Raw genomic sequence first — 19,476 nt, forward strand, 5'->3', positions numbered from 1 at the left:
CTTAGAGCATATGCAGCCGTGCATCACCATCATAGCAAAAAGCATAAATTTTGCTTGTTTGCTGCTCTATTCCAATGCAGCCGTGCAAAATGAAGAGGCAATAAATGAGTGGGACCCATGTCAAATGATCAAACCAGCAAGCAGGCAGGCAACTTTTGCTTGCCGGAGTGATTGGCAGCAAAGGCTGGGACCCGCGCACGTGGGCGCCCAGCGTTCTCTTTTTTTTTTTTTGAATCTGGCGCGTGTTTTACACGGGCCTTTAAAAAAAATTAAAAAAAATATATAGCCGACAGCTGCAGAGCCGATGGCCAGTTACAGGCTGCCACGTGGCGCCAGACTGGTACAACGGCTCCCTGCGTAGCCAACGGTCAAATTTTTTTTTTTTTCAAATTACTCCGAAAATGTACAAATTACTCATTATTTTCCCTATAAATACCTCATCATATTCTTCACAATTTGTACCACTTCTCTTTTCATCTCCTCTCTTCCATCTTCCTTTCATCAAATGGGTTCTGGTTGGCTTCCATCCGAAGAGTTGCAATTATGTGTTTCTTGGGTACGACAATCCACTTGCATCATCATCGGCCGATATCAATGCAAGGATAATTTGTGGAAGAAAGTTTACGAAGATTACGCCAAAAATTGGTGTGGCAACCCCGAAGATCCTCATCAAGGTCCTCGCTCGAAATGTGCGCTTGAATCACATTTTCCGCGCTTGAAGAAAATGCTCAAGAAGTGGCATACAGCATTAAGCAAAGCAAGAAGCCGTGCGGCTAGCGGGACGAATTTGGTAGATGAGGTATGTCTAATCAATTTTTCATGTATATTTTTTTTGTTTAACATAGATTAAATTTTCCTATTAATAAATTCTTTTTTCTTGTTTTGTTATTTTTTTTTCTTCATATTAAATTTTTGTTTACATTAAATTTTCCTATAAATCTAATATTCGTTTCTATTTTTAGGAAACTCAAGCTCAATCATTATATTTCAAAGATATGAAAAAAGAATTTAACAAGAAAGATTGTTATGAAGCAATGTTGAGTCATCCTCATTTTGTGACGGTTACAAGTAGTACTTCTTCTCCGTTTGAGCGAAATTTTCCATGTTCTCCCGAGCAACATGATACGGATGAGCATATTGACACGGATGAGCATATTGACTTGGATGGTGAGGACGAATTCACAACTCCGCCGTCGAACCAAGAGAGACCCCGTCCCTCAAGTCCCGTTAGACCTATGGGAATAAAAGCGGCCAAGGAAGCAAAGAAGAAGGGGAAAAAATGTATGACGGAGAAAGACGAGATGTCTTTAGCTATTTTTCATAATATGCAATGTAATCAAAAATCACTTATGGAGGCTAACATGCGAAGAGATGAGGAGACCCTTCGGTTAGCTAGGGAGGGCTTAGAACTTGAGAAACAAAAGGAAGCAAGGTTGGCCCGACGTGATGCTATGTTGGAGTTGGAAGAAGAAACGAAAATTATGGCAATGGATAGGAGTGTCATGAGCCCGACAAAATTGAGGTGGCACACAAAGAGGAAAGCGGATATCATGGGTAAAATGAATGAGAGTAGTAACACTAGTGATGCTTATTATGTTCACTTTGATGAAGAGTAATGTTGTGTTATTGCTATTTTTTTTCGATTCCAAGTTATTTGATGTAATTTCAAGTTATTTTTATATGAAATAAATTTCATGTTTCTCAATTTCAAGTTATTACATTGCACAATATCAAATACAATACCAAATAAAATTACAACGCCAAATAAAATTACAATACCAAATAAAATGATAATACCAAATTAAACTCCATAATTGATTATTGTTGGTTGGCTTCCAAAGTCCAATTGTGCTCCACTAAATCATTCTGAAGAAGGTTGTGGATATAAGCTGACTCGAGGTGGTCAATACGATCCCAAAATGCATGTTGGTTCCGTCCATCTCTTTCCACTGGTAAAAAAGGAATTCGAACCCCCTGAGGATCCACTGGCCCATCATAAACTCTTGCAGCCAATGGGTTTAGTAGATCTTCTTCTTCCGGCTCGACATATTCTTCTTCTACAAATTCATCCTCTACAATCATGTTATGCAATATGATACAAGCTATCATTATGTTTTTCAGTGTCGAACTCCTATGCAACCGAGCTCCATGTCGAATGATTGCCCAACGAGATTGCAGGATGCCAAAACACCTCTCTACATCTTTGCGGTATGCTTCTTGTTTCTTTGTAAATAGTTTTTGTGCTTGTGATTCAGGGTTTGGAATTGTTTTTACAAATGTGGAGTACCTTGGATATATTCCGTCGGCGAGATAATAAGCATTGCTATATCGTCTACCATTGGCGTAAAACATCACAGTCGGTGTGTTTCCGGCAATGAGCCCTTCAAACACAGGTGATTGATCAAGGACATTAATATCATTTTGAGCTCCTGGTACACCGAAGAAAGCATGCCATACCCATGTGTCATGCGAGGCCACCGCCTCTAGTATTATGGTGGGACGACCTTTCCGGCCGCTGTAAGCCCCATGCCATCCGGTTGGACAGTTCTTCCACTCCCAATGCATGCAGTCAATGCTTCCAATCATTCCTGGAAATCCTCGCTGATCAGCTCTAGCAAGAAGCCTTTTAAGGTCAGTCTCTGTTGGAGCACGGAGATACTCGCCACCAAAATGATGTATCACCTGTTGGCAAAACTTCTTCATGCACTCTAGTGTAGTTGATTCCCCCATCCTGCATATCTCAGCACACTGATCAGCAGCTGCGCCGTACGCCAACATTCGGAGGGCACCTGTCATCTTTTGTTGGGGCAACAACCCTAGTAGTCCAGTGGCATCTGCTCTTTGATGCCAATAAGGGTCGTGGTTGCAGAGCTTCGTCATGATGCGGTTGAACAAATGGGTGTGCATTCGGTACCTCCGACGAAATTCTTCTGCCCTAAAGATCGGACGCTCGATGAAGTAATCTGCCATGAGACTAATTCCCCCAGATACCCTATTTCTGGGGTGATTAGGAGAGCGGCCAGGACGTGAACCGCGTCCTTGTGGTTCATCTGAATTATCAAGATGTGCCATCATCATCGTCGTGTTCATCACCATGGCATCCATCATCTCAGCATCTTCTTGACTGTGTTGTTGTCTCTGCTTCAACAATTTGCGAAAGAAGCTCATTATAGTGATGGGGGAATGTGGCGAAGTAATTGAAGAATGTGTTTTTGAGGATTTAGAAATGAGTTGTGAAGATTGAGTGAGTATAGAATGGGTGATGCAGCTTATTTATGGTGAATTTCAGATCATAGAATTTGAAGATCATGTTACGTGTCGAATTGTCATTCGTCAAAAATCTTATCAGAAATCCTATCGGAAATCCAATGAAATTATTTGGCCGACAAACACACACTTGTCACCTTTTGGTTGGTCGGAAATCCTATCGAAAATCTATAAAATTATTTCGGTGATAAGGATATCAAATAAATGCCACTTGTCATCTAGCAATTGGTTGATTATCATATATGAAATCTCAAAAAATAAAATATTTAATCAATGAATAGTAATTGCTAATTTGACGGAGTTGCACCGCTGCATAAAAACTAGCTCAGAAAAACAATTTACAGTGAATAGTAACTGATGGAGGCAATTAAATTGATGGTTTGATGGTCTGATGGTTAAACATGGGTGCATATGCTCTTAGGCACATATGGCTCTAAGTGAGCATGAAATAATATGTCGCCAAAATTTACCGGATAGAGTTGTCATTGCTGCATTATTTGATAATTGGTTTGTGATTAAATACATCACTTGCTAGGAAATTCTAGTGTGTTTATCCTAAAATTATAAAATGAGTCATTAAAATAGTAACGTTGTCGTCAATGTTATAACTGAGTTGATAATGATACAATTGAGCTATTAGTAAGGATTCCCAGCGAAAAAAGGTAATTAATATAACAGAGAAAAGCAAGTTCAATTATACGTGAGGCATGTTTATCGAGAATCTTACTTATTTTTTACCTGAGAGCTAATATTGTTGTTGATAAGATCAGGGTCTCTTGGTCATATTTCCAGTACCGCATTTCTTCTCTCATTTTCCCCTGTGAGTGCTTCAGCTTTCCATTTGGATTAGCTGTGCAAAGTTGGTTTATAGAAGGCGATATTTATTTCCTCTTGTTTTACGATGAAAGCTTGCTCACAGTGGAAACAAAACTAGATTCTCTTCAAGCATTTAAAGATGTCGATCAAACTGTAAAACGCATATAGGGCAATGAGTATTGAATTATTGATAGTCGAAACACAATTTTGTTTTCTCCAGGCATCAACACTGTCAAACTTAGAAAGTTGATAGTTGATACACTGACTCGATTCGCTATTAAAAATGTTTGTTTCGACAAACACGACTTCAGTGAGGCAAGTGCCAAAGTGACTTTCATTGTATGATCTTAAAAAGAACACACGCACATGTGTGTATATATATATATATATATGTATATATATACAGTCAGTCTTTATTCAGAGTGAAACTTCACTCTGAAATTACAGAGTGAAGTTCCAATTTTAGCACACTTTTCGGTCAATTTTTTTCACCATAAGCGATTCAATATTTAGGTATCTTATTTAAGATCATCTCTACAAAATTTCATCTAATTCGGACATCGTTAAGGTATTGAAATTAGATTAAATCAATGAATGAATTAAAACTGTTCAACGTGAACCGTTCGTGTAAATCTCAATTTTGAAAACTCAAAGAATTGTCAAATTAGATGAAACTTTATAGAGATAATCTTGAATAACATACCTAATCCGTTTTATTATTAACACACTCTTCTTCACATGATTTTTTTTATGATGTCATGTTATACAATTTCATGTAAAAAGGATGTGTTGATGATAAAATAGAGTGTGTTAATAATATATATTATATATATGGTTTTATAGCAATATGCAAGTGAGTCTGCAACTGTAACTACAACTATATAGTTAATTAAACATCCATTTCGTACAACAAATGAAGAGATTAACAGATGAAAACAAATACATCAGAATACTTATTAAAAGACTTATGTGCTACGAAAAACCTGAGTCTCTGCTCCTAGCTACTACCATTTTCACCATCATACGCTAGTTTTGTGTTCCGGCCGGTGACTAAACTCAAAATCTATGTGCACAAATGCCCGTTCGACGTCAGCAAGTTTCTCTAGCTTCTCTTGCAGTGTCTCTCCAATGTTATGTGCTCTGTTCAGAAGCATGTCTGCTGGCAAAACTATGTCCACCTCGACAAAGTAGGAGTTACCAAAAGTGTATGCTCTCACTGTGTCAATGTGCTTGATCTCCTCATGGTGGTTCCATATCAGATAGGTTAACTTGGCCAAGAACTCAGGTGGAGCTGTTCTTCCTATTAACGAACGCACGTTCTCCAGGACTGTCTTTGCCCATGTGTTAATGGTGTACAGTGCAATCTGCATCATAAAAATAAGATCAGCATTGTTAAATAAACATGATTATAACGAAATATGACAAAAATTCCAATGACGGAGAACCAAAAAATGGTTGATATTATGAAAGAACTTACCAGTATAGCACCAGTAGGATCAATCCACCATGCATACCGGTGGGCTAGGACTGCTGCTGCTAGACCAACTGAATTAGTAATGACATCAAAGAAGTGGTCTTGTGCATAGGCCCGTACAATTTCATTGTTGAATCTACGACAATAGATCATCAGCAGGAACTTCACAACTGTGACACTGACCATGATGGCAATCATCCACTTCTCCTGTCCATCTTCCATTTCTGATCGGGTCTGCAGCCAATGAATAACACAGAAATTTAGATGGCATTGATGATGTAACTACTGAGTAAATAGATTAACACGACATGGCAGACGAATCCAGTGAAATTCTATTTGCAACCACAGAAATCTTTACAATAGACCAAATTAGAGCCTCTAACAAGCCAGAGCATATCAGAAATGCATTCCAAATAACCAACAGAATCACATATGTAATCTAGAGATCAATTAATTAGGTCCAACTTTCAGGTTGGAGTGGTGAAAACTAATGGAACGCATACCTTTGAGACCAATTCCCGAGCAGACTCGAGCAATATTTGCAGTCCAAGAGTTGCCATAACAGATGCAAAGACAATGATACCCTGCATAAGCAAGCATAATTAGTAGAGAATCTAGAAATTTATGAACAAGCAGAAACTAGGCTGAGAAATAGTAATTCGTTATGCACAAGGTGGACAAAACTTTGCAGGTCCAACACATTGTGCTCATTGCTGCAAGCCAAAGGTACTCATTCCTAGTTCCTGAAAAAGATACTCCCAAAACTAAAAACATGTCATACTTTTAACTTGTAGTACTAAAACTGGCATCTGGGAGCCAAACTAACATATAGTCTTCGCTCAACCAATGCTATCTCTCTATTATCTCATAAATTGTTGTAGGTGGTAAGCATCCAACTATTTTCCTAATCTTTCTGGTTTAGCAAGATTAATGATGCCTTACCACAGGTTGCATGCGTTTCTTTCCAATAGGGTAATGAAACCAGTTTGGCTTTCTCATGGCATTGGCAGTGAACCACAAAATAAAGCCAGACAAGAGATCCAAGAGAGAATCCAAGGTAGAGGCAATAACTGCCAGTGATCGGCTCATGATTGAGGCATAAACTTTTGCAGCAAAGAGCACCAAATTAGTTACATTCGATATATGAACTGCCATCCTCTCACTCTTGGCTAGCTGCTTCATTTCATCCTGAAATTTATTCAAAACAAGGGAGAATTAAAAATAATGAAGAAAAAAATTAATTAAAAAAAAACAGATGAGTATAGATAGTTTGAGAGATTAAAACTCCAAGATGTTTCATGTTATGACTAATGAGTGACAGTGACAGCATGGACACTCTTCAAGTGCAGAATAAAAATCAGTGATAATGACATTAAAACTCCATGCATTGCATTGTTCTATCAAACTCAACCCTTTACTTGTCTCTAAATCTTTCAGATTGGGACCCTGCTAAAACTCTGGCATATTCTGCCGGATGAAATTAAATTGCAACTAACTTCACTGAACTTAAAATGAAAAATTATACATATCAATTTTATATCTTGTTTGAACTAACCTCTGTGAGACTTCCTGGCAACCAACCCTGTTCAGCCATGGTCTCCATCTCACTGTACCCTTCAAGAAGCCTCCCTTGTTGTTTGTAATACTGCTCAACTCTGTAATTCTTCCCTGAGGTTAAAACACAAAATTGTTAGACCGGTGAATCCAACCAAAATGGAGTAGGGGAAAGAGTGAAACGCTTAAAGCAAACAGAAGTGTCCTAATCCTACATATCATCTTCTTCCACTCCTAATGGACACTTTTTTTTACATGAAAAGATGCCCCCGTATTCGGCACTGTATATGATGGAAACATTATATTGTTGAAAAGAGCAGTTCTTTCAGCAAAACTTCCACCTTTCTATGGCAGAAGTATAACACAACAGAAACAAAGACCGCAACCTAAAGATCCCCTTCTCATCTTTAACTTATTTTCTAAGAAAGAACTACTCCAACCCTCCAAAACCCACAGAGGACCACTCTGTTTCTCACCAAAAATGAAACCTTAACAAAACTTCTTCAAGTTTTCAACAATATCGACAAGAACTAATGCAACGCAAAACAAAACAGGGCTTTCGACGACAAACCCAAAGATCAAGTTGACAAGTTCTCAACTTTCCCACAATCCGAAAGTCATCGCATTCTTTAACTCATTATCCAAGAACCAACCACCCAAGTTTTCACAAACATCAACACCGAAATTCTCAATGTACATATACAAAGGACTCAAAAAAGACTTACTGGTAGTGCAGAAACTAAAAGGTCGACACCCTTTTTCACCTTCACCGTTGTTCTGTTCAGGGATCCGAAACTCATTAATGTCAAGCCTCCATGACCTGCTTGATGCGACGCCGTTTTCCGGCTCGAGAAGCGGTTCTCTCCGGCAGTCTTTACCGGAGTTTGAGCGCGGACTCGTCTCCATAGTTTGGTACAATATTCACACAGAGAGTTTGGTGTTGCGTGCGAGAGTTGTGAATACGAAATATAACAAGAGCGTGAATGAGAGTTTGTTGCTTTGGTCTGGTTTTGTGGCTTTCTTGTGTGAATTGCCAACAGCAAAGGTCTAACTACCTTCCCTGTATACGTGGAGATGACTATGAATAAAAATTCAGAGTTCGAGTACAACAAGGAAATTTAATAGGAAATTGAGAATACCAAAAAGGGTCAAGAGGGATTTGAAATTGGAATTCACTTCGAGGGTTTCACACCTAGGTGTGTTTATGTCATTGTCATATGTGACAAACCGTGGTATTGTTCAATGTGGGTTTGCACTTTTGCTTTCGGTTGTGTATTGCTATTTTGAGCAGTGACAAACGAAGCAACGAAGCTTCGTGCATGTCGTGGTGTCGATTCGAAGTCGTAAAGACTTGGAATAAGGTTATGGCATGGGGTGAGTATCTTCTAGGGTTTTTGGTACCACCACGGCACCACCACCCGCAAAAAAGCATTGGCAAAAGCTTCGCTTCATCTCGCGAGGAATGAAAGATATATACGTGATATGGGTGGATACGGCTATTATGGATATATATATAGGTGATGACTATTCAATTTTCATCTTTTATTAGATGAGAATCAATAAACTATGATCGAGATGTTATAATGCAAGCAAAGGAAGCATGATCATTTTGGTAATGGTAATATATACGCGTGATGCATGTGTTTCGTGATCATATGCCGAACGTTCTTCAGTAATTGATCTACGTGCGTGAGGAGTGTGTGATTTCATAGTTGGTAATGAGCTCTTGATATCCCTCGACAGCTCGACTCGACTCATAGTTATTTACTTTGATGTTGCTCCTGCTTTCGTTATTAATCTCTTCGAAGAACTGTGGTTATCTGTGATGATATGAAAGAAAGAAAGGAATCAACTTTGAGTAGTTTTGGTGACGAAACGGCTGACATTTTAAGTGCGTAAGAATTGATTAGGATTTAGGACAACTGTAATACATATATGATCACATCATTTAGAACAAGATCTAAAAGTCTTGGCGGTACATGACATGTTGTTCGCTCCAATTTTTGTTGATGCTATTGGATCCAATATTCTCGTCGAGGTGAAAAGGTGATGTGAAGCTTGACCACAAATGCTAATCGGGTCATGAAGCTTCGTACCACTTTGCATATTGACACCTCAAATTTATGCCTTGCATGCAACAATGAAACATATACCAATCTACATTGTATTGCATTGTTTCTTTGTCAGTACCATAATATTCGTGAAACCGAAATCTAATTTCAAGGCAATGTACCATTGATTATCAAGTCAGTACGTAAGAACTTTGTCCATAACCTTAAGTTTAACAAAGTAACAAGGTTTTATTTTACTGTTCTTGGCTTAATCTCTGACAAAATCATAAAATACCAACACGTACATATGCATGGGTGACAATGATGGTAAATACTCAAATACTTTATCGTTTGGAATTTCATAATAGACTTAATTACTATTCAGATCGGTGGGTATATAAGGTATAGACTCCAGAACTACTTTAATAAACCATTACTTGATATGATAGTGTATTATATGCGTGTTAGGCAGAATGTACCCTTTCGATTGATATCTAGAGAAAATTTAAACCATATATTAATGAGTACTGCTCGATATCAGAGTGGGATATAAGGAAGTTAATTAAGAATCCACAGGAAATGACAATGTTGAAGGATTTAGTGGAAAAAGTTGTGATAATCTAAGAGGATTTAGTCGTTAAGCAAATGAAACACGATTCCACTTCGGAAGGAAAGCATAACAATAGTAGACAGACTTTCCTTTCATCTTTCGACAGATGATGGCTTGATGGCAGGCAAGACAAGCTTTATGTCACTCAGCATGCATATTTGAGTGGGCAAAGTAGGCCAATCCCTTCAAGAAAGATTGAATTATTGAAGACTGGTCCGTTACGAGTGAGTGTCATACACTTTGCCGAGTGTCTCTGTACGTATCCACAAGCAAATTGCTAAACCTCTCGTCATGCACTGCACCCAGCAAAAGATCGATAGATTTAGCTTCTACCTTGCAAGTATAGCTTCTAGCTTGTAGGAGCAGGTTTCTGTGTGGCCACCTTGTTTGGCACTGGTATGTTGAGGGAGTATGATTCCTCTAATGCTCTTAGCTAAAGCAGTAGCACATGGAATATCGATCGATCTTGTTGACAAACACTACATCAAATCACTCAAATGAAAGTTCCCAAAGAAGTGAATGTTTTTATGGTAAGGGCATCCGAAAGAGTTCGGCTTTCTGGGGTTAAAAAAAAGCATACCATCAACTCTGACAAAAAGCCATAGTATAGTAGTAATAGCTAACATCGCACCCTGTTATTAAACGTAAGTTTAGCCTCCATTTGCTATCCACTGAAAATATTACCAACACAGAAACAAATATTTCTGGTTAGAGAAGAAAAAATTTAAATTCAAAACTACTATTCCCATTGAGAAAGACAAGTACATTACACTAGAACTTTAAAATTTGGACGTTGTACTATTATTTAGATCATACTGCTAACTGTGCTAAGACAGAGTGATACAGAAAGTTTTTTGAATAAAAACTATCCACTTACTGAGAATAATCACAAGACAACAGATACTCTCTTTCAGAAAAAAATGAGTATAAAATCTCAAACATATCAAATCTCGGAGCTCTTGCTCTTATCTTCTTTAGGGGGCGCAAACTGCTTGCAGAGTTTGGATCTTGCCCAAGGATCCAAAGGAACTCTTGGTGGTGGTGGTTGAGGGGCTGGTGGTTTTGATTGTCTGAGCTCATTGTCTCTGTCTATGAACTCAATATAGGCCATTGGTGCAGCATCACCAACTCGTATACGTGTCCGAAGAACCCTTGTGTATCCACCTACTCGATCTTTGTATCGATAGGCCAGCTCTGTAAATAACTTGTGAATTACATCATCTCCACGCACAAAAGCAGCAGCACGCCTCGCTGCACAGAGGGAACCGTCTTTTCCAAGCTGCACCATTCTATCAGCCTGACGCCGAACCTCTTTTGCTTTGGCAACAGTGGTTTCAATGCGTTCGTGCTTCACCAACTGCGAAACCATCGTCCTCAGCATAGATATGCGATGAGCCGTGGTTCGGTTCAGCTTCCTTAACTTAGTCATTTTCTGATGCACACAACCACAAACTGTGAGAATCAAGCTTCAGAACAATTCAACCAAAAGTGACTAATAACATCACTACCCCTGTTTGAATCAGAACATTATTACAAAAACATCTAAGCAAATAGAATACGGACCAACAGAACAACTATCCTGGGAAACATACAATGCACATGCTCAAACTACAACTCAGATTGTTATAACAAAAGGCAGCAATTTGTCGAAAGTTCAATCATACGTAGGGATCTCCATTCAGCCATACCCCTATATCCAAAACTCCACCGTCTTAATAATTGGATAACTCACCTGATGGAAACACTCCACTTACACATCATACTACCTCCCAAAAACTCATGCAATGTCGTAACGATTAGGGACTTCATCTAATGTATTACTCTTAAACCAAATCACTCGCAAGCCTCGACATGGCAATGTCCAAAGACATGAGAGGCACATTCCCTAGCACTCTACACCTCACACCCTGTCACCAACTTTGCAGTTCACAGCTCTACAATATTCTCCTATACATTTCCTCACCACAACTTTCGTCTTTAACACAATTCCACAACCAATCACACTTCTTAAAACAGACTCAAAGTCAAGCTAAAGCCACAAAACCAAGAAATGCAACACATCACTAACCTACACAAGGAGATTCAGCACAATTCTACTCTACAAAATGCATAATCAAACCAGCTAACACACTCTAAAGTCTCAGAAACCATCAACTCAATCCAATCCAGAATCATCCTAATTCCTATATCACACATCACATGCGGCCGGAATTTGATCTAGATAAGTACACAAACCTCGAAAGATCTAATCTTTATCCAGAAAGAGACCACTCACCTTGGTTTTCCGATCAACGAAGACAGCGAGATGAGACCCTTTTGCCGGCGACGAAAGTGAAGAACTTTATTGGAGATGGGAAGGGAGCTCAGCAAACTAGAGTCGCTCAGTGAGAGGTTTTATTAGTTTTGGGCCCTTTTTTAGGGTTTTAGGAATCCCCAAAAGCGGTGTCGTTTTGGTTTAAGAAATAACACATTAAAAAACATAGCTTTAAATAGTTGACAACACCCGCCGGTCTCTCTGGTTTCTCTGTGAACTGGGCGCACTCTCCAGCTTGCCGATTTCTTCTACAGGTAAGTTCATGATTAGGGTTTAATGAGTTATTGCATAACTGGGATTTCGTTTGTTGTTGTAATTTCATATAAACTATAAAGGTCTCACCTTTTTGCTTTGGGTTGTAATGATTTCATTTATACTTTGATGAATTTGCTTCATAGGTTTTAAATGCATAGTGTAAATTGGTGATAGTCAAGTGTATAAAGAAGTAGTCTTTGTTTAGTTCTTGGTCAGAGACAAAGATAGTGCTAAGAAAGGAGTAAGCTTTACCCATGTTATAGGTTCTCTGCATGCTTTTGGATGCTAGCTTATCTTTGGGAGTTATGTGAATTTAGATTTTTTCACGGTTTGCTTCACTAGAACTTATGATTCATGGGTGTTTATATAAAATTTGTTGAGATTTTATTGGAAGTCGTATAGAGTTATGTTTCAGCATTAATTTATTTCTGAATTTAAGGTGATTATTGGTGTTTCAGATAAGAAAACCGGCACCATTTCTGTGAGCTCTCAGTTGCTGAAGGGAAATGGAGGGTAGTCTGAATGATGACGGTACAGAAGAGCTTAAGGGTCTTCGGATCACCTCACTGGATGATGAGAGTGATGAAGAAGAACAACAAACAGAACAAACAGAACAAGAAATTGTTGTGGATAACGATGATGAGGAGGAAGAAGAAGATGAAGAAGCAAGAGATTCTATGGTTTTAGGTTTTGTGAAAAGGCCCAAGAAAGCCAGCTCTCTTTTACGCCATTTCTTCCCTTCAAAGGCTGGTGGAGTTCCGGTATGCTACTAAAACCTTAAGTTCTTTTGTTGGGACAAAAAAAAAACCTTAAGCTCTATTTGCTTGCAAATTTATTCCATAGTATGATATTATTTCTTTTTCTCATAGGCTTGGTTGGATCCAGAAAATTTGCCATCTGGAAAATCTTGTCTTTGTGACTTATGTGGTGAGCCTTTGCAATTTATGCTTCAGGTAATACTCAAATGTCAATAATAAGTTTTTACTTTTAATATGATTTTGTGTTTTTTGAAATGAATGCCAATTTGGCTGCGCCAATATGATTCTGTAGGTGTATGCACCAGTGGAGAAGCCATCCACATTTCATCGAACATTGTTTGTTTTTATGTGTACATCAATGGCATGTCTTCGTCGAGATCAACATGAGCAATGGAAATGCCAACGGGACAATCCTTCTAGAAGGTATTGTTCTCCCTATTTTGTATGAAGTCTGTACCTATGGAACTTTTGTGCTTTCTGCTTCTGATTTTTCAATATATTTTAAAAGTGTGAAGGCTTTTCGCTGCCAATTACCTCGTGATAATCCTTTTTATCCAAGTGAGCCCCCAAAGAAGAATACTGAGCCTCCGGAAGCCAGAGGTAGCATTTATATTTTACTCCATATTAATAGTTGCTTAGGTTGTGTCACACACTTTTATGTGTTTCATATGTCATACCAATTCAGGGTTCTATTGATGATCTTTGACCTCTGGTTGTCCAGCTGCACTCTGCAATTGGTGTGGTACCTGGAAAGGGATAAAACGCTGTACTGGTTGCAGACAAACACTTTACTGCTCAGAGAAACATTGGGTAATTGAACGATTTTGGGTTTTGTTATGTTTCTCTTTCTTCTCCTGCTCCCCAAAAGAGCAACAGATATCCCTAAAGTAGCCCAACTTATTATGTGATTTTTAGGTCAAGCATTCCCGGTCCGGTCATGAATCTGATTGTCAACGTATGAGGATAAGTTATCAGTTGGTTGAAGGTAGCTCTGCCACTGCTTTAAACCCTTTTGCTTTAGTTCAGAAAGGCAAGTACAAGTTTTCTTTTGTTTCTTCACAGTAGAAGAGCTGAATGCACTGGGGACTCCTTGTTGATATAATTGATTCAAGTTTTAGTAGTCTCCATGATAAATGACTTATCTAAGAACCTCTTTTCATTTTCAATTGCGCCCAGTTGCAAGCAAAGCTTTATGGCCTGAATACAAAATCATGCAGGAGTTTGAAAGTGATTATGACACTCATATGCCTGATGATAATGTGAATGCTAACTCTATGGTCTCTAGGAACCAGATGGACGACGGTTTGATGTCAATAGCAGATAATTTTGAGGTATGATCTACTCACTCAAAACCAATATATTGCTCGAAGATAAGTCATTTGTAAATAACTAGAACCTTAACATTTTTGTACCCCTGGCATGATTAGGGTGATGGTGACAAAAAGAGCTGGGCTTCATTTCAAGAGCGAATAGACCTGGCCCCTGAACAAGTATTAAGGTGATTCTAGCATTGTTTCTCCTTGAGTGATCAAAACCCATACCCCAGTTAAAAGCTTATGTTTTTTTTTCTTTTTGTTCCAATATCACAGGTATTGTAGGAGTTCCGGTGCAAAACCTCTCTGGCCCCTGACTAGTGGCCGACCATCGAAGGCTAACATTCCTAAATGCCATTATTGTGACGGTCCAATGTGTTTTGAATTTCAGGTATTGGATCATGAATCTGCTATCAAACACCTTTATTATGATTTAAGCCTGGAAGAAATGTTTTTGCTGTGTGTTTTTTTCACCTTCATGAATTCCAGAAAAAATTAAAATTTTGATCTTATTTACTCTGCTGGCTTCAGATTTTGCCTCAGTTGCTATATTACTTTCATGTGAAGAACGATGCAGACTCTCTAGATTGGGCTACAATTGTTGTGTATACATGTGAAGCCTCTTGCGATGCCAGTGTGGCTTACAAAGAAGAATTTGCTTGGGTCCAAATTTCTTAGCTATCAGCTCTCTAGGAGATGCTTTAGTGCCCAGATATGAGATACATACATCAACATTGTACTACTCTTTGATCACTTTTTGTTTTGATCCCAGTGATGAGATGCTAATGGATGTTGGTAGTGCTTACAATTCGCGTGGGTACAAGTCTCTTCCCCATCAGCTCTATTTTTGACGTTTTCTTACCCTATATGAGATCTACATGTAAAAGTTTGTTATTTTCAACCAAATTGTCCAAGTAGCCATGCAATGCATTTGAGAGTTAATAAAAACAGTAAAACAAACACCAAGCAATTAAAAAAAGATCAGAAGTGTTAATACACTGATTGCCCTTTAGTTAGTTCATGCTTACCACAGGCTGCATCCGATGCTTGCCAATCGGGTAGCTATACTGATTTGGTTTTCTCATTGCATGAGCTGTAAACCAAAGGATGAACCCTGACAAGAGGTCTAAGAGGGAATCCAAAGTTGAAGCTATTACTGCCAAGGATCTGCTCTCAACTGAAGCATACACTTTTGCTACAAACAGCACCAAGTTAGCCGCATTCGATGCATATATTGCTATTCTTTCACTGCTTGCAAGCTCTCTCTTCTCATCCTGAAGTTTGTGTTACTAAAGATTACTAATAAAGCTTACTTCCTAATTTTGTGTTGATAATTAACATCAGATGATACATAACTTCTACTTATATAATGTATAGAGCTATAGAAGCAGATTGACATTTATCTAGATTCATATGTATAAATTTTAAAGGTCAACTCAAACCTCAGTTAAACTTCCAGGCCAAGAACCCAATTCAGAAAATGAGTCTAATTCATCGAAACCTTTGAGAAGTCTATTCTGCCTCTTGTAATATTCTGCAACTTTCTTTTGCCTCCCTGTGATAAAAAGGAAAGAGGATTTCATTTTATAACTTGAATGCTAAGCAAAATCACTAATTAGGCGAAAGAGAACATGAGAGCCTCACTTAGTGATTCAACATAAGAGCCTAAACCAAAACAAGAAGTCATATTGTTTCTCTCAGCTGGGAGCTTGATTCCCTCCATATTGAGCCGCCATGCAGCAAGCGAATCACTTGGCAGTGTCGATACAGCCTCTCCTGTCACGTCCGGCGACAACAGCTCCGTCCGGTAGTCCAAAGAATCTGTTCGAAGTTCTGTTACCATTTTTCCTCAGCAGAAAGACTTGCTAGAATTAGCAATAGAGGCAAGTACCGACGTGACTCGATTTATAAACTAAAACATATAAGCAAGAATGGTCAATGACGCTGTTTTGATGCTGAAAGTTCCAATGAACCCTTAAATTAATTTTATACTGAAATGTCATCTGCGCCTATGATGCTGCGTTTTTCAGGTTTATTTCTATGGGAACCACGTAAAAATTGCTCCCTAACCACTCATGGATATCTATCTTTGGATGATGTGAACAATGAACATTTAGATGTGGGAAAAATGAATTTGAAGTCCTTTTGAATATGAGCTAAACATTTGCTTTGAGTAGAACACTTGCATTATTAATGCATTGCGCCGAAAGTACCGATTAATAATGATTTGGTCAATGTTTATATATCCCGTGTGCAGAAAATATGAAGTTAAGTATATGTGTAGGCTATGTAAGTCGCGACCAACTATTGATGAAGTTGGTCGAAGTTCTAATAGCTCGAAACATGATTCTTAGTAACTTCACATATATGGAATAAGGAATTGTTTACGAATCCAGATTACAGGTATTTTACTGATCAATTGATCAAATAAGCTTGAACAAGTTTAGGTCAATAGGTTGCGAAATAACTCAAGTAATCATGTAGATGGTCAATCAGCCCACCTTATTGATTTTCCGATGTTTAATCTCCTCTTCATATTATTGTATTCAGATAAAAGAAATGAAGCCTTATACAACCAAATCATGCCAAGTTTGAGTGACAAAGAAGAAAAAAGTAACACCAAAGAATAACCTCACAACTATAGCAAATGTTCTAGTCTTTATCCCAATTTTCTTCATCTTCATCCCTTTGGCTTGTGCTCTGGCTTGTGAGTAATGTCGACATCCACATGAACAAAAGCTCGTTCAACCTCAGGAAGATTTTCAAGCTTTTCTTGGAGTGCCTCTCCGATATTATGTGCATCACTGAGAGACATGTCCCCAGGCAACACTATATCAACCTCCACAAAATAGTTGACACCAAATGTGTAGGCTCTCACTGTCTCAATATGCTTGATCTCCTTGTCATGGTTCCAACTTAGATATGTTAACTTGGCCAAGTACTCTGCTGGTGCTGTCTTCCCAATTAGTGACCAGACATTCTCCATCACTGTATTTGACCAATTCCCCATTGTATACAAAGCAATCTGCATTCATTATGTGTGTGAGTAAAGAATTTTTTGATACTTTGATAGTACAAATTTAGGCACTAAATGTTAATCTGAACTTACGATGATAGCTCCAATTGGATCTATCCACCAGTAAAATCTGACAGCCAACACTGCTGATGCAAGACCAATTCCATTAGTAATGACATCAAATAGATGATCTTGAGCATATGCTCGAACAATTTCATTTTTGAATCTTCGACAGTAGACCATTAGAACAAACTTGATCACTGTGACAGATACCATAATTCCTATCATCCATTTTTCTTTCTCTGGATCCTTATCAGGTTCAGCCTGCAAGAAGTGAATGACGGATTTATAAGATGATGTTGAATCAGAATTACATTTATGTAAACACTAAAGAGTCAACTATAGATTGAGCTCTTCAGATACCTTCATGAGAAGTTGTCGGCCTGATTCGAACAATATTTGCAATCCAAGAGTTGCCATTACTGATGCAAAAATAACAATTCCCTGCAATGCATTTAAGAGTTACTAGATGCAGCCAAAGACAAAAGAAAAAGAACCATATGCTGTCATATGACTGCTGATGACTCCTTTAGAGGTATCAGAGTATGCGGTTCTGATGTCTCCAGAAGTTGGTTAATGCTTACCACAGGTTGCATCCTAGTCTTGCCAATCGGGTAGCGATACTGATTTGGTTTCCTCATTGCAGCAGCTGTAAACCAAAGGATGAACCCTGACAAGAGGTCTAAGAGGGAGTCCAAAGTTGAAGCTATTACTGCCAAAGATTTGCTCTGAATAGAAGCATACACTTTTGCTAAGAAAAGCACCAAATTAGCCGCATTTGATGCATATATTGCTATCCTTTCACTCCTTTCAAGCTGTGTCATCTCATCCTGAAACCAAAAGTTTGTAGTTCATTATCAATATAAAGGTTCTGATCATATCACACAGCTTAACTTTGCAATATAAGATGTGGTCTTAGATTTTTAATTCTTGCTTCATTATTGACCAAAAGAAAAAGAAAACCTACAGCAGCAAACTAACACTAATTGAGAAACGTGTGTAAACATAAAGGTCAACTGCAAACCAAATTAACAGCAAACCTTTGTTAAACTTCCAGGCCAAAAACCCATTTCAGAAAATGAGTCTAATTCATTGAAACCTTTCAAAAGCTTGTTCTGCCTCCTGTAATACTGTGCAACCTTTCTGCGAGTCCCTGTGATACAAAAAACGAAAGAGAATTTCAATACTAAGTTTTAAGCACTATCACTAGTTTCTAGTTTCTCTCTGTCAGTAAGATTAATAAAGGCACTATATAAAGGATGGGAGAAGATATAAGAGCTCACTTAATGACTTAACATAAGAGCCAAAGCCAAAAAAAGGATCCAAATTGTTTCTTTCAGCTGGAAGCTTGACGGCATCCATATTGAGCCGCCATGCCGGCGAATCACTTGGCAGTGCCACAGCCTGGCCCGTCATGTCCGGCGACAACAGTTCTGTGCGGTAATCCAAAGAATCTGTTCGAAGATCTGTCACCATTTTTCTCAGCAAAGAGAATTGCAGTAAGAGAATACTAGTATTGTGACTCTGTGATAAAATAGCAACGCTTCCTGCACTATATAATGGGATTTCCAAGTAAAGAGAGAAATCAGTCATCTGAAACTTGGAAGAATATGATATTATAGTCAGTAGAGAAGGCATGAAAAATGTTGGTTTGATGCCAACAGTACAAAATCACCCTTCAAATTATATACGGAATAGCATGCAGTTCTCAGAAATCGGAGACAATTTTTAAAGCAATATTTGTGAATTTGTCCGAGGCATCACAAGAGCTGACTTTCCGTGCAAGGAATCAATACCCCATTTATAAAAATAAGTGTGGAAGGAACTATAGTATCTTAGTTGGGGAATCTGTCTTCCTCTTGTTCAAACCATAGAGCTCAGATTTATTATGGTTTGGTGTGCAGTGCACTTCTAGCACTAGATGTGACTAAAGAACATTGATTCTAATTTACATTAAACAGCAGATTTGGTCGATAATGACTATCCTC

The 19,476-nt window shown here is 38.3% G+C and overlaps 5 protein-coding genes across 7 annotated transcripts; 1 reads left to right on the top strand and 4 right to left on the bottom strand.

The window, feature by feature from the left end:
* Positions 1-1,818: 1,818 nt before the first annotated feature.
* LOC126786959 (uncharacterized) lies at positions 1,819-3,168 on the bottom strand. The gene has a single exon (XM_050512911.1). The coding sequence runs from the start codon at positions 3,166-3,168 to the stop codon at positions 1,819-1,821; it is 1,350 nt and encodes a 449-aa protein (XP_050368868.1).
* A 1,769-nt stretch (positions 3,169-4,937) lies between these two features.
* Positions 4,938-16,488, bottom strand: LOC126788685 (metal tolerance protein 10-like). 2 transcript variants are annotated; one of them, XM_050514698.1, is made up of 6 exons: positions 16,057-16,488; positions 15,855-15,967; positions 15,441-15,686; positions 6,061-6,141; positions 5,561-5,791; positions 4,938-5,447 (listed from the first exon to the last, which is right to left on the bottom strand). In XM_050514698.1, exons 1-6 carry the CDS (start codon positions 16,253-16,255, stop codon positions 5,103-5,105), a joined length of 1,215 nt encoding a protein of 404 aa, XP_050370655.1. In that variant the 5' UTR covers positions 16,256-16,488; the 3' UTR covers positions 4,938-5,102. The 2 variants fall into 2 exon arrangements, with proteins under 2 accessions (XP_050370655.1, XP_050370656.1); XM_050514699.1 differs by lacking the exons at positions 15,441-15,686; positions 15,855-15,967; positions 16,057-16,488 and adding exons at positions 6,500-6,745; positions 7,113-7,225; positions 7,837-8,231.
* Positions 10,604-12,154, bottom strand: LOC126788691 (uncharacterized). The gene is made up of 2 exons (XM_050514706.1): positions 12,048-12,154; positions 10,604-11,204 (listed from the first exon to the last, which is right to left on the bottom strand). The coding sequence occupies exon 2, from the start codon at positions 11,199-11,201 to the stop codon at positions 10,716-10,718; it is 486 nt and encodes a 161-aa protein (XP_050370663.1). The 5' UTR covers positions 11,202-11,204; positions 12,048-12,154; the 3' UTR covers positions 10,604-10,715.
* LOC126788684 (uncharacterized) lies at positions 12,278-15,306 on the top strand. 2 transcript variants are annotated; one of them, XM_050514695.1, is made up of 11 exons: positions 12,278-12,340; positions 12,800-13,102; positions 13,211-13,294; positions 13,392-13,522; positions 13,608-13,699; positions 13,821-13,909; positions 14,015-14,129; positions 14,276-14,430; positions 14,527-14,597; positions 14,689-14,803; positions 14,944-15,306. In XM_050514695.1, the coding sequence occupies exons 2-11, from the start codon at positions 12,848-12,850 to the stop codon at positions 15,088-15,090; spliced, it is 1,254 nt and encodes a 417-aa protein (XP_050370652.1). In that variant the 5' UTR covers positions 12,278-12,340; positions 12,800-12,847; the 3' UTR covers positions 15,091-15,306. The 2 variants fall into 2 exon arrangements, with proteins under 2 accessions (XP_050370652.1, XP_050370653.1); XM_050514696.1 differs by having other exon boundaries at positions 14,015-14,084.
* Positions 16,489-16,962: 474 nt separating the features above from the next.
* On the bottom strand, positions 16,963-19,018 carry LOC126788683 (metal tolerance protein 10-like). Its single transcript, XM_050514694.1, has 6 exons — positions 18,772-19,018; positions 18,529-18,641; positions 18,073-18,318; positions 17,852-17,932; positions 17,522-17,752; positions 16,963-17,437 (listed from the first exon to the last, which is right to left on the bottom strand). Exons 1-6 carry the CDS (start codon positions 18,962-18,964, stop codon positions 17,093-17,095), a joined length of 1,209 nt encoding a protein of 402 aa, XP_050370651.1. The 5' UTR covers positions 18,965-19,018; the 3' UTR covers positions 16,963-17,092.
* Positions 19,019-19,476: the final 458 nt, after the last annotated feature.

Source organism: Argentina anserina, chromosome 3, assembly GCF_933775445.1.
Source record: "Argentina anserina chromosome 3, drPotAnse1.1, whole genome shotgun sequence".
NCBI classification, from domain to species: Eukaryota; Viridiplantae; Streptophyta; class Magnoliopsida; order Rosales; family Rosaceae; genus Argentina; species Argentina anserina.

Coding starts and splice junctions, on each gene's coding strand:
- LOC126786959 (XM_050512911.1), bottom strand. CDS start 3,168: ATGAGCTTCTTTCGCAAATTGTTGAAGCAGAGACAACAACACAGTCAA.
- LOC126788684 (XM_050514695.1), top strand. CDS start 12,848: ATGGAGGGTAGTCTGAATGATGACGGTACAGAAGAGCTTAAGGGTCTT. Junction 14,598..14,688: donor GCCCCTGAACAAGTATTAAG/GTGATTCTAGCA, acceptor CCAATATCACAG/GTATTGTAGGAGTTCCGGTG. Junction 14,804..14,943: donor CAATGTGTTTTGAATTTCAG/GTATTGGATCAT, acceptor TGCTGGCTTCAG/ATTTTGCCTCAGTTGCTATA.
- LOC126788685 (XM_050514698.1), bottom strand. CDS start 16,255: ATGGTAACAGAACTTCGAACAGATTCTTTGGACTACCGGACGGAGCTG. Junction 15,968..16,056: donor CTCTTATGTTGAATCACTAA/GTGAGGCTCTCA, acceptor TTTTTATCACAG/GGAGGCAAAAGAAAGTTGCA. Junction 6,142..15,440: donor AGCATCGGATGCAGCCTGTG/GTAAGCATGAAC, acceptor TTGCTTATGCAG/GGTATCATTGTCTTTGCATC.
- LOC126788691 (XM_050514706.1), bottom strand. CDS start 11,201: ATGACTAAGTTAAGGAAGCTGAACCGAACCACGGCTCATCGCATATCT.
- LOC126788683 (XM_050514694.1), bottom strand. CDS start 18,964: ATGGTGACAGATCTTCGAACAGATTCTTTGGATTACCGCACAGAACTG. Junction 17,753..17,851: donor GCCGACAACTTCTCATGAAG/GTATCTGAAGAG, acceptor CACTTCTTGCAG/GCTGAACCTGATAAGGATCC. Junction 17,438..17,521: donor ATCCAATTGGAGCTATCATC/GTAAGTTCAGAT, acceptor TAATGAATGCAG/ATTGCTTTGTATACAATGGG.